Consider the following 14,193-nt stretch of genomic DNA (forward strand, 5'->3'; position numbering starts at 1 on the left):
ATGTAATTTTTATTGCCTCGTGTTCACTATGACATAACTGTTAATGATGCCGATCTTAAGTAAAGTCCACTTACAGAAACCAGTGTGAATCCTTCACCTGCAATTTGGATTTGTCAGTTACATGGATGTGACGTCAACATTTACATCTAAAACACAGGACAATTGATGTGGGTGAAGCAGGCTGTCAAAGAAAAGTTTAAACATGCATTGAATGCTAAGATACAAAACATGCAAAGATTTAAAAAAGTGGAAGGTCAAAGAGTTTCAAACACATATGTAAAGGTGTGTAGTCCATGTAGCACTTTTTGGTGGCTATTAATCTGCAGGGTTAAACACAGTGATGGTGACCATCAAATCACTCTACTTCATCCACACACGCGTACTTACGCAAAGACACACACGCACACAAAGTTCCAGCTCAGTCAGCTCATATTGTGTGACCCTGTAATTCATGTAAACACGTTGTGCTGCTTCAGGTCACACTGAAGAAAATAAGGCTTTGTGTGAGGCAAGGGCTGTTCAGAGGCCTGGGACTGCTCTCTAGAGGGTTACCCAGACAATAACAATTGCTGGGTGTCATGAATCTGTTCAGGTTGAACCTGAACTCACTATCCTAGCATCACTCCTAACCCTTATCTATACAGACCTTATCTTCTTCCATGAAGGAAGATTCAACTCAACAGTGTCTGTCTGAATTCCCATCACATGGCCCTATTTACTTAGAGGAGGCTGGGTCGAGGTGTTTGAGTGCACCTCCCACCAGGTGCAGGCTTCCAGTGATGAGGACATGGATCTCAGCTGCGTCGCAGAGCAGAGCAGCTTTGGCCATGATGCTGGGTTTAACCATGAACACTGCCTTGCCTGGGTTCGCCAGCACTGAATCCCGGCCCTGGGTGATCCACTGGAGGGCGCTGAGGATGGAGGGAAAGACCAGGGTGTCTGCTTTCTTCTCAGGGCCCAGGGGCAGGCTGTCCTGGATCAGCAGTTGAGGACCTGAGTTGCCCCCCCTGCTGTGATGGAGGTGCCAGCTCCTCTCATTGTCCAAGCAGCGAGTCACCATGTTTTCCACCGACACATTAAAGTTCTGCTGGTCTGAGAGAAGAGTAAATGACAAGAAATAGATTTAGGACTACACTTTATACTATTTTCATATAAACTAAAATATCAACAGCCCCATTTCCTCACCTTTTTTCATGAGTTGAATTGAAGGATCCAAGATTTGTATTTAAAAAATGTAAGAACCTTCTAAGAATTTATATATATATATATATATATATATATATATATATAAACCACATTTATATAATAAATAAATAAATCAAATAAACATAAACAAAAAAAAGACCCCTTCATTATTAACTGCACTATACATGTATAACCACATCAATGACAGAATTTATTTTAGGGTGAAGGGTGTAGATCAGAGAAATGCTTTAGGACGCAGACTGGATCAAGTTGCGTCCCACAACCACTGGGTGCGTCCCACAACCACTGGGTGCCAATTATCTCATTCACCTTTCTACTGTTCTAAACCCCCCCCTCTACAACTACATGCTGCTGGAGCTGTTCGTGCTTCAGACTCCTGACACCACAACATAGTGAGATTCAGAGCTGTTGACAAGTTTCTTTTTGAACAGATAGATTCATCCCATCTTGGTGCTAAGCTAAAGAGTGTAAGAGGCATTAATCTGCTTCTCCTCCTGGAAACCCAAACCCAGGTTTCACAAACTGTTGAGCTATTCCTTTAGAGGAGCTTCAAAAAATATCTAAACTTTTTCACTTGAGTCCATCCCTCCCTCTCCCCATCAATATGACCGAAACATGCATCTGATCACTTAAACCTTTAGGTTTTTGATTTGTAATAAAATTTAATTTAATTTCTGAGAACTTATGTCACTTTCACTAGCATTAAATTCACAACAACATGAGGGGGGAGTCCTAAATACTTAATCAAGCCAGTGAAAATAATTAAAATTACTGGTTGTGATTCTAAAAACTTTCTTACCATTTGTAGATATTGTGGGGAAAAATACAATTAACCAATGGTTCAGTAAAGATTCTGTGACTTCAGTCAGAAATACTTTGTTAATCCCCAGAGGAAATTTTGTGTTTTACCTGCATTACAGGAAGCGATGGCTTCAGTGATGTTTGGGCAGAACACGGCAAAGTCAAACTGACATGGCTGAAAAGAATCAAGATGGAAGAGAAGATGGGAAGACAATCAGGATTAGATTTTCTAAACTGCAAGACGCATGTGTATCCAATTTACTTGAAACCATGTGACACTGACACAGGAAAGAAGCTCTACAATCTACATTTTCTCTGCAGAGGACAGATGTACCCACCACCAGCAGCTTGAGCATGGCTGCTGAGTCTCTCTCTCCTGTGGCATTGAACAGTAAAACTCTGGCAACAGGGCCGCTGCAACACAGACATTCTGTTTTCAAATCTCATTCAAAGATATAACAATTAACAACAAATGTATTCATCCCCATCAAGCATTACCTCTGAAGTTTTCCTCATACTGACATGTTACAGTTGTGATATTTTACTTTTAAAATTTATTCCTGGCAAGAAGGGTGCTTTTATATAAACTTAAGTAAGGTCCGTACTAACAATGAACTATAATCAATGTTGAATTGATGTGGGAAAACTCATTAAGTTGCTGAATGAGTAAAAACAACACGTGCACGCGCGCGCGCACACACACACACCTTGCATTCCTCTCGTGCTGGAGTGCAGTTTCTGTGAACCAGTCAACACAGGCTTGCATGCTGCGCATCGTGTGAGCACCATCCAAGAAGTAAGTGACCGCTCCATGTTTCAGAGTCTGATTTCTGCCAGGCCACTCCGTGCTGGCTAGCCCTTATAGCAAACAGAAATAACACTGGGTGATGCCACATCAGCCAGGAAGATGTGATGTATCCGTCATCTGTGCATTATTAGTTTAGTGAGACAGATACAGGACATGACTTTTGCCCAGTGACTAGAGAACATTTGCGAAGCCTTCACAAAGCCTCTTGACATTACAGTATGTAGTCATTAACATTATCTGATTTTCATTTGCAACATAGGTGAACACAATAACACAAACGATATCAATCTACATTTTTAAAGAACACAGTAACATGTACAGCAGGTGGGTAAAGTGAGTGAACTTTTGGATTAAACTAATATGAGTTTCATTTTCTAGACTGAAACACCAAGTTTATCACTAAGTGTCCAGCGACTGCTGAGGACAGTTTGTGGCAGATTTTTGACTCCTCAGAGCCAACATAACTAACATGTGAATGCACATAATTCAAAAGAGGATTCACTTTGTCTTATCATAAATATATTCATGAATGCAAACATACTTGTTAGGAAGTGGGTCTGTTTTAATTTGCATAAACGCTGCTCATTTACATAGTAGATTTGAAACACCTGAATGCAGAAGCGTATCCGCTAAGTCAGTTTGTCCCAGCTGAGACTCACCTTTGACCATGATGGGGCTGAGATTGAATGCCATTGCCTGAGGTGCAACTGTTTTCTCCATACTGAATGAAGGGAAGCTTTTATCTGTTGAGAGATGACATGGACTGAAAACCAAGACACAATGAAAATAAACACTGCTTTCTCCTTCCACCCATTCAGTAATGTTACTTCTATCATGTGGGGTTATCTGATGATGAATCTTGACAAAAACATGAACTGGGCTCAGTCATAGTGTTTGGCGGTTTTAAGTGTGTTTCAGTCCAACATGAGGGAATCCACCAAATACATTAATAATAGCAATATTGAAGGAGTGCAGGAAAAACACACTCCATGTCTCAGTGTTTTATCACATACATTCAGCAGCCACAACAGGGAGATGTGCCTGTAAGTTTGTGAGCAAAAAAGCTTTTAATTTTCTTATCTTATTAGTTTATTCATTTGAGAATATCTTATTTTCTTCCTGTTTTTGTAATTTCAGAGGTTAGTGACACCATATCCAACCTGGTACACTTCTCTGCAGCCAAACATTACTCAGCTGGAGGGCCAGGGAGGCGTTGGATTGCTGGTGCAACCCTGCCAGGCCCAGATGCACAGGTCCACTATCAGCTGTATAGTCATCCAGGTCTGGACACACCCACAGAGGACACTATGATGACAACAACAAGTTAGACAAGCTAGAAAGGGTGTAGTCTAATGCCCCCCCCTTACGTCGAAATTATCCTATATCAATTCAGAAAATCCTGGTATTAATCTTTTTTTGCCTTAACTGTCTCCTGTGGATGAGAAGCTGTGGACATTCTACCTCTTTCGTCTTCAAGTCTAAAGGTAGATATGTAGCTGCTTTTCAGATTTAAAAACACACTGTACATTAACAAATCACAGTTATTACCTACCTATTATCTTGTGACATGTTGGTCATATTAAATAGGAATTGCATCGATTTGCAATCTAATCATTATGTTAATAATGTACCAGGTTATAAGATGATTTTATAGCAGCCTTCTTATTAACATGCAAGGCAAGTTTATTTAGAGAGCACAATTTGTACCCAGGATAATTCAAAGTTCTTTACAGATAAAGAAAAAGTTACAAGAGGGCAGAAATGAAATGAATCGATATCAACAATCCAGAAATCAGTGGCATAACCAAGCCGGGGTAGACTGTTTTATATACACTACTTGGCTTACTCCTATCTCTTTAGCTCTGTCCTTCAGCACAGTCATTGCATTCTCCGGTTGTTTGGTTGTGAAGGCAGGAACTCCTGGCTGAGGGGGAAAAAAAAAAAAAACGTACACAAGTGATATATGGATGATACTACACTGAAATGTGTAACACACATGAAGATCATACGGGATTCACTGATGGGAAATATAAACCCTGTTAAATTGTCTTGCAGCAGCTGAAATAACTATTTGGTGATTTTAAAGGATTTTTGCTTTCAGTGGTAATTCCATCTTTTAGTAGCTGCTCGTTTAGAGCCATGTGTCCCTGCTTTTTCATCCCATCAAAGAAGATAACATCATTATGTGTTGGACCTGTAATCCACAATGAATAGAATCCTTTATCAGGCTGGTTCTTCTGTTTACTTTATAACTTTCAGCTTTTCTTCCTTTCTATAAAGTTTGGAAGTAGGTCAGAGAGTTGACTTCGTCTCCGCATCCTGTAGACCAACATCATATTTGGTGCTTCTCTACCTTTTTGGAGTTTCTCAAAAGGTCAGAAGCCTATTAATAGATCCAGTAATGTCTATCACAAAATGATAAAAAAGGGAAATATATACACAAACCAGCATGAAACTCCAATGTCTTGGAGATGTGAGGAGTCAAGCTGCGACCCTTTCCCATCAAATGGTACTCGCCTAGGTTTCAGCATTGATTAGGGTGCCTCCTGAGAACTTTGTGAGGACACAAATGGAAGAAGACCTCAGGGTAAACCCAGAACTTTTGGGGCCTATATATGCCACTAGACTGATGAAAAACCTGGAGTCCCTCAGAAGGAGCTGGAAAGCAGGGAAAGCTGGCGTGAGGGATGTCTTGTCTTCTAATACTGCAACCCCACTGCAGTGATGTAAAAGAAACACTATCCACAGTCTTGAGAATAACACTTATTCAGTTTTCCTTGAGATGTACACGGGTCAGCTTGGTCAGCCAAAAATCCAGATTGCACATTTCATTTTAACAACAACAGAGAAACTTTCTTCTGTTGACAGAAGCGTCATTAAGCTAGTGGGAGGTATTTAAGTCATTCTTCTGTCATATTACTCTGAAAACTAGTCAAACCAAACAAGGACATCATTGTGATGAAACCAGTAAACACACCTTCAAGATGCCTCCTTTTTGCCAGGCAATTTTTTCAATGGTGTCTCCGAGAATCTGTGTGTGGTCAATACCCAAAGAGGAAATGCCACACACCCATGGCCTGCTGTTGAGACATAAGCAAAAGATAAAACATTGGCAATTTCCTCATGACATTGGCAAGTTGTAATAAACGCATTAATGTGGTGCGATTCAGTAATCCTTTACTTGATAGGAAAAGTGACAGCAAACAGAGTAGGGGAGTAACAAATACAAAGAATGTGACCAGCCAAGTGAGAAACCAGTGAACTGCTACGTAGAGCATTTGTTTTGGTATAGTACATGCCCACATCCCCTTAGAGGCTAGAGGATCAACTCAAGGACATGCAATTTTATTACCACATCATGAGGTGGACCAGTGGCATAAAGAATGTATTAGCATCATATAAATAAATGTGAGAGTTGTTAAAAGCATAATAAATTCTATTTGTTACTTTGGAACAAGTGAGGGGGCTAAGTACTGAGCCCTGTGGAACACCAGGAGACACACAAATGGGTGCAATACGTGGAGATGTAAGAGTTCACCGTTCATGCAGTATTATCTGCTTTGACTAACAAGAACAAGAAGATTTATCTACTTATTACTCTCTCTCTATTTTCCAAAATATGTGCAACTATGTACTGTTAAGACTTATTTACAGAAGTGTGTCATCAATAATCACAATAAAAACAAATCTTTAGATTTTTGTTTTGTAAATAAAACCATCAGTTGTTAAAAAGGTGTTGGTCAAGTGTAGCCCTGGAAAAACAGGATTAAAAAAAATATATATTAAATCTATCGGTGTATCCAAGCAATATTTACACTGTGCACAATCCAAATCAGAGAAAGTAAGTCGAAAATGATGCCAGTCCAGATTCGACTTCTGTCTCTGGGCTCTAAATAGACAGTCTTACCTTATAATATTGGTGCAGTCATATGCTCCACCAATTCCAACTTCAATTAGAGCTAAATCCACCTGAGCAAAGACCAGTAAGTAGCATTATAATTCAAAGTAGGTTAATCATTTAATGCAAAAACTTTTTTCCATCCATATTCATATTATCTCAGCTTATAGAGAAACTGAAAAAGATGTCAGTAATTCCCACACACTAAGTGGACCCCGAGGATAAAGCCTTATAATTACCGACAATTGCATTATTTAACTTTGCACAGAAGTGGCAATAATGATTCTAGAAGGGGGAAAAAAACTGATAAAATGGGGAGTCTGTGCCTTCTCTGGACAGTCAAAGTGAGCCCTGTCCTCCGTTCACAGTCCTATTATGCTGAAGGCTTCTGTAGATCTTGTTGTTTTCTGCTTGTATACCTTTTCTTGCAGAAACACATGGAAGGCCAAGATGGTGAGGAAACGGAAGTATGCTGGCATCGTCCCTCCATGGGTACCCTGGGGAGGATGAAAGCAAGGATAAAACGACTGCATCGCTTTTCTGCACAATAGTAGACGCCAGTGCATGACTTTTTATTTTCATTTTTATTCCCTTTTACCCATGGCTACTTATGTGTTACCAGTACACATACAGTACATTGTAATTGTCTTTAGTGCAGTATCTGATTTTCATGGATTTTGCATACTAGGAAAATGCAAAATTAAAAATTACAAAGTTGATATTGAGGCTGCAATGAGGTAAACTTTGCTTTTAAAAAAAGCTCTTGCACCTTTGGTTTTTTACACCCAATACAAACAAAGACACTAATAATAATAATAATTTAAAAAACGACTATAAGGCAGCATTCGCAGCTAAAAGAATACAAGGCTTTGCATATTAAGTGCCCAAATCACTCAAATGTGGACCCCAGTTTTACCAAAACAACAGATTCCTTTTCACTTTGGTTCCAGGACCATTCTTAGCCTGGCTCCATCAAAACTAGGAGCAGTATCAGCTAATTTGGGCTTAGACCAGCACTAAACTGAAGCTAAAACACAGTTAAAACTCCCATTACCATTTCAATTTGAGAGTTAAGTAAACATAGGCGTGGACTTTCTCTGCCACTTTCTTATTTAATGTGTTAAGGAGTTCATCAGGTTGCCAGAAACCAAAAATAAATGTACTTTTCCAACACAGCAAGTATCTGAGAGGTCCAAAGGTGTTAGAACTATGCTCACTGGATATTATGAGGCAAAATAATGTCAGAAAATGTATGCTAACTACTATAATCTTATAGTCATATGGTTCATCACATAGTTTAGCCTGATTCAATTGTATTTTGAATGGAAATTATTAACCCCTGCGCCTCAGAAAATGGGGAGCTATTGAAACAAACACAATGGGATTTAAAGGAGCTGTCACCATATTTCCTTCCTGTTTTGGTTTTTTGACAAGCCATTCAAACACTGATTACAAAAAATGTGACCAAAGCAAACTATCACATGAGGGTCATGCTGGTCTTGACATCAAGGGTCTCATAGTGCATTGAACTCAATTACAACCAGTGACACTCATAAAGCACAGCGGAACCGTGAAGGGACCCTGTTAGTCTCAGATTAAAGGTTATTTCAATCATATATTTGAGTGAATTAACTGAATGAGTATCCAGCTTTCTTTCCAACCCATCCAGTTTCAGGTAAAGTGACAGTGATAGATTTATACTGTGAGGGAGCTGGGTTTTGAAAAGATACAGGACCTACCTTAGTTTCATCCAGCCGTCCATAAATCTGCCAGAAGTATTTGGTGAAGAGCTCTTTCCCAATGGGCTGCCCATTGATTCGAATCCTCTCCCTGACTTGTACCAAATGTGGGGAACTGCAACCAAGAAAGAAATTTGACCTTAAATTGAGAAATCACTAGTGTGCTGAAGTGCATACATATTATCTTCACCAACTGTGTAATTTATACATTTACTAATTAAAAACTTGAAAAACAAATAAGGCCACATTCCAGTCTTACAATAACAGAATTGATTGTCTAATTTATTTCAATTTGTTTCAAATGACTGCATATTATAAATTATCAAGGACATATTCACACTGCTTAGGCCATTAAAATGTAGTTCCTCTATTTTTATCTGCTAGAGTTTTAGAGGGGTTAAACTTTATCTAAGGGGACAGCAAATTAGTCAAAATGCGCCAAATGCAACCTCATTGCGGAATGGTAATCCACTTGACCAAGTTTTGTTTTAATCAGTCAAACATGTTAGGATGATGGGCAGCACGGCAGCATATTGGTGAGCCGGTTCAGTTCCCGGCCTCGGGCCTTTTGGTGTGGAGTTTGCATGTTCTCTCTGTGCCTGTGTGGGTTTCCTCTGGGTACTCCTGTTTCCTCCCACCGTCCAAAGACATGCATGTTTGAGCTAAGTGGTGACTCTAAACTGCTGTTGGTCTCTGTCTGTCTCTATGTGTTGGCCCTGCGATGGACTGGTGACCTGTCCAGGGTGTACCCTGCCCTCACCCAGTGTGAGCTGGGATTAGCTCTAGCACCCCCCATGACCCGGATACGGATAAGCAGGAGAAGACGGATAAATTAGAGAATATGTTAGGATACATTAGAACTTGAAAAGATGAGACAGTAAGTTTGAGGTGGATCAAACTGAATGCTTGATTCACAAGATTTTTGAAATAACGCCAAGACATATAGCATTTCCTGTTAGGGTTCACTCACTATAGAGTTACCTGTAAAATCCCGTGCGGAACCCATAGCTTCTTAAAATCCGCTCAGTGAAAGCACACGTCGAGCCCTGAAAGGCAGACAGAGACAGTAAGAGGCCAACCTTGTACAGGTGCTAGGAGTCTGACTTCCCTTTAGTGAATGCAAAACACATTTTCAGAAACTCCAATCAGAATGGTCTAAAAGACAACTGGGACCTATTACCACTCTGTTACATCTATAAACCAAATTATGTACAATAACTGTCAGAAGTTTAGAAACACTTTTCTATTAATTTGAATGGGAAAGTGTTTTCAAACTTTTGACTGGTACTGTGTCAATTGCTAAAGATTAAGCTGAAAAAATTATGCATGTTTTGCCAGCTCACCTTGCCCTTTGTTCCCGTCACATGAATAATATTGAGCTGATTTAATTCCTCCACCTTTGAAACAACCACACAAAGTCAGTCAGAGAAAAGGCTTAAGGAAAGAAGTACAGTGACCACTCTCCTTAAAAACAATCATTTTATGAACCTTCAGAGATCGGAATAGACAGAGCCGCAAGTTAAAATTGCGTTTAGAATGCTCCCCTTGCCTTATCACTATTTATTTAGGTTTTATGTATCACTTGTGTTAATAGTGTCAGCTGTACACTGGTACACCGCATAGTCACATTAAAAGTACGCTATCATACAAAAATATGAGTATAGAGTTTGGTACCCTTAAAATGCCAAACATTGGGAACGCAACTCGTTCGTAAGTTGGGCGGTCACATCAGACAATACTACTTTGCAGTTGTTCAAGTTAATGTTGTGACAGAAAAGCCCTGTGTACTATGTGAAATGATAAAACAGACTTACTGAAAGACCAGCTCGCTCCAAGAAGCCCTTTGTGGCCAGGAGCTGCTGCTGTGGGTGGCCCCGCTCCCGGCGTACCTGGTCCAGAGCACTGACATTGGTCTGTAGTGTGTTCAAAGTGCAAATAGCATCCTGTGGGAACAACAAAAAGTGTGTTCAGAACCACACCAAAACAGTCACTACCATATTGGATATGGTAATGTCATAGGAAGGGAGCTTGCTTTTGATGGAGTGCAATGGCCTTTGGCAGATTGCATAACGTAAAACATAACTCATCCATGGACTTAACAGTCAGCATTGCTCTCTTCATCTTAAGATTTCATGAGTAAAAGGAAAGCTCACCTTGAGGACATAAATGATGTGAAAGAATATCCAAATGTGTGTGGCAATGACCTTTGAACCTTGACTAGAAATATTTTCCCCATTTCCATTGGGTAGCATGCAAAAATTGTCTAACACATGCAAGCATAACTTAGCCCTACGTTCTACTGCAATATCTGTTGCAGACCGTGATAACTGTATTGTTTTTATCTCATATCCATAACATGTTCGTGAATTTAATGTTGGCAAGCATTGAATAATAAAATGGATATACATACGATGCAGTTTCAAATACATAATTTACATTGCCCTTCAAACTCATTCAGACAATATTAGCTTAACTTTTACAATTTTAATTATTATTGCATTGCACATAAAATATTATACAAAATTCATAATGTAAAAACAAAAATTTACATTTTTAATAGTTAGGCTTACTTTTCCTATAATCCCACCACATTAATGGCCAAACATGAGTTTCCATGGGGAAGAAGGAATTACTTATTGACTTTACAGACAGTTTTTGACTGCCTGTCCTGCACCCTTGCACAATTTTCAGAGACTCAAAATAAAACAACCCTAAGAGATAAGCGGTGGGGTCGGGTCGGTGAAGTGAACTGTTTCAGCATAGGGGCAAATTTACATACAAGGCACACATTAAAAAGTAGAGCTTCAACTCTACTCTGTGCATTTCCACAAATAAAAAAATGTTGGGGCTGATAAATGAAACAATGCCAACATAAATGCCAATGGAATTAGAGTCAACAATGTCAGAAAGGAACAATGCTGCTGTGAATAATAAACTCAAACTCTTTCAACATATAAAGATAACCTTTAATTTGCATTATTTGAATTTTGCAAAACATTTACCTTACAGAGGCTGTCGGAAACACTGCAATTTGTCACAGTATTGAGACATGGGCAATATCACTGTTTTGCATTGACTATATTGCTGTCTTCTGTCTCACAGCTCTCTGTGCTGCTGTCTTCTGTCTCACAGCTCTCTGTATTGCTGTCGTCTGTCTCACAGCTCTCTGTATTGCTGTCTTCTGTCTCACAGCTCTCTGTACTGCCGTCTTCTGTCCCACAGCTCTCTGTACTGCTGTCTTCTGTCTCACAGCTCTCTGTACTGCTGTCTTCTGTCTCACAGCTCAGTTCTCTGTACTGCCATCTCCTTTCTCACAGCTCGTTTAGAAGTGACAGATGCTCATGAAAGTTACTTAAAACAGGCCGGAGTGGCTCCAAACCAAAGATTTTAGACCACGTGTTTTCACAGTGGCTGAGCAGTCTGTTAATAATAACAGATAATACTGCTGACTGTGCTGGTCTCTCTGTCTACTCTAACGCTGCTCAGGCACCATTTTCTGGTCGCTGGCTCGACTGACATACAGCCATGTTTCTGTCATAGTCTAGACGCTGCTGTCACTCAGCTGCAAACTTCTATCTCGCTAATTGCCCGTTACCTCGTTAGCTGTAGCTGTAGCTGCAAGGACGGACTGTGTAAGCTGTGACACTGCTCACCTGGTACTCCATGCCGGGTACGTGCGGAGCTGTCTTGGCGCTATAATGTCTGCCTGACAAACCCGCCAACCTGCGCGCCAAATACCGTTGTCGAACCCGCGCAGTAAACACAGAGGAAGCATGGGACACACGCCACACGCGCACCATGATGAGGCGTTGGGCGGTCAGAGGGGCGAACCAAATACTGGAGGTTTCTCCCCCTGACGTAGACATAGACCCCGCCCACTCCCCTTCTTTAAATCAGAAATGGCTATATGCACATATATCAATATCAAATATAACGCTGTGCCGTATCACAATGTATGTAATGGTTATCATATTAATACCTATAATTTCATACCATTTTACATTTTTGTAACCATTAATATTGAGATGATGTTATATACATTATATGAAATAGACTTTTTCTCTGGATTATTATTAGTATAGATATTTCGATCTGTAGTTGGTATCATAAATCGTGCTAAGTGTCCCAGAAAATTAATTGAATTAAATATTGATGACTTTTGAACGAACAAGAACATTAGTAGCCATGGAGTTTTGGAGCAAATCGTAAATCACTGCAAGGCGAAACACCACCCGAGTCTCTGTCGACATTGAAGGAGCATTGCTGCTTTACGACGGCAGAAAGTCTGCAGCCAAAGACGGATGTAATCTCGGTGTTTTTGGCACTATGCGGCCGGTCCAGAGGGCCCCACCTGAACGCAACCGTCAAGGTGTTGACCTTTGAAACGCGTCCTTTCACCGGGGGCACAATGACCTGGGGCCTCCTTTATAAACATTGCGTTTGCACAAAACGTAACCTAAGACTTGTACGCAAAGGTTGTGATCTATAAAGTAAGGCTCAGACTTGAAGGGAGAACGTCGAGCTATCTCTTCTCCATGCGTACGCACAGCTTGGAGGAGAAGGGGATTTGGCGACACATACGGTGCGGCGGAGAACTGAAGTTATATTGAAGAAATGAACGATTGTGTTTTTATTATTGTTTTAATGCCCTTCACACAACCGTATCATGGGTTAGAGCCATGTGACCAGAATGATTTAATTCAACGGCGTTATTTTTGCATTAACAGAGTAGTTGTTTCGGAAACATCTTCTGAGAATCAAACTGATAATTCTAAATCAAAATCCCTTCTCCACGTTTAAACAACCGTCTCTCCGTCATATTGTTCACTTCCGGAGCGCAGGAGGAGGAGAGGACGGCGCGGCAAAATAATAAAATATTATTAATACTTCTCCACTGGTCTGTACTTTCAGTGCAATTTCGGTGTGATTCCTGTAAGTTTTGATAATTTTTATATAGTTAAAATCGCTGTAATCATGTAGAGATGAGAGATGAGGCAGTGACGGGCCGTGCCTCACCCCAGATTGCGCAATCGCTGGCAAACTGGATTGAGCGCGTGCATTTGGCGCGTGCTTGTTGCAATTTCTCTGTATATTTCTAATATATCCAATAATCCTATTTGAGACACTTTTATTATACGTCTTAATTTCCATAGTGTTCGGCAATGTATTTCTCGTATGTGTGTAATGTTTCAGTCTAATTGATCTGGCATGAATCCACAAGAAAAATCAGCCAGTACAACAGGAATAGTTCCGTTTAGGACAAAAATTGGTTTGAATTCAAAGTGGTTGTGTTTTGTCAGAATTGGAAATCTGTTCCTGAACCTATGTATGAACAAATTTACTAAGTTCTGGAGGAAGACAACTCAGCTCCTCATCATATACACTGTATATGATGTGTATATGATCTGTATGTGTATGCTTCTGGAGCAGTAACGGGGGGTGGATTTTTAACTGTCGGTCACACAGACACACGTACACAGCCACCGCTCTTGTGGGAGGGTTGCGGGAACAGTTAATTGTGGATGCTGCTTGCAGTAAGTTTATTTTTGCTTGTGGGGGCTCGGGGGGGGGGGGTAGTGAGTGGTAGAAATGAAGAAATGTCACATATCCTGGTTTGGGCCAGGTTCTTCACCTCACACTCTGGAGGGGCTTCGTTGACGCTCTGCAGATGAAGCTCTCAGATCCGGGGATCGGGAAAGGTGGGAGGGATGGGTGGATGAAACCATTTTCGAAGTATGGTG

The 14,193-nt window shown here is 40.4% G+C and overlaps 1 protein-coding gene across 2 annotated transcripts; it reads right to left on the minus strand.

Moving 5' to 3' along the window:
- Nucleotides 1–7: 7 nt before the first annotated feature.
- fpgs (folylpolyglutamate synthase) lies at nucleotides 8–12,261 on the minus strand. 2 transcript variants are annotated; one of them, XM_029515326.1, is made up of 15 exons: nucleotides 12,106–12,261; nucleotides 10,267–10,395; nucleotides 9,796–9,849; nucleotides 9,434–9,498; nucleotides 8,453–8,567; nucleotides 7,133–7,210; nucleotides 6,723–6,784; nucleotides 5,793–5,892; nucleotides 4,662–4,739; nucleotides 3,976–4,120; nucleotides 3,475–3,558; nucleotides 2,715–2,865; nucleotides 2,346–2,421; nucleotides 2,116–2,182; nucleotides 8–1,092 (listed from the first exon to the last, which is right to left on the minus strand). In XM_029515326.1, exons 1-15 carry the CDS (start codon nucleotides 12,250–12,252, stop codon nucleotides 716–718), a joined length of 1,728 nt encoding a protein of 575 aa, XP_029371186.1. In that variant the 5' UTR covers nucleotides 12,253–12,261; the 3' UTR covers nucleotides 8–715. The 2 variants fall into 2 exon arrangements, with proteins under 2 accessions (XP_029371186.1, XP_029371185.1); XM_029515325.1 differs by having other exon boundaries at nucleotides 5,793–5,895.
- Between the last annotated feature and the right edge of the window lie 1,932 nt (nucleotides 12,262–14,193).

Source organism: Echeneis naucrates, chromosome 12 (assembly GCF_900963305.1).
Source record: "Echeneis naucrates chromosome 12, fEcheNa1.1, whole genome shotgun sequence".
Taxonomy (NCBI): Eukaryota; Metazoa; Chordata; class Actinopteri; order Carangiformes; family Echeneidae; genus Echeneis; species Echeneis naucrates.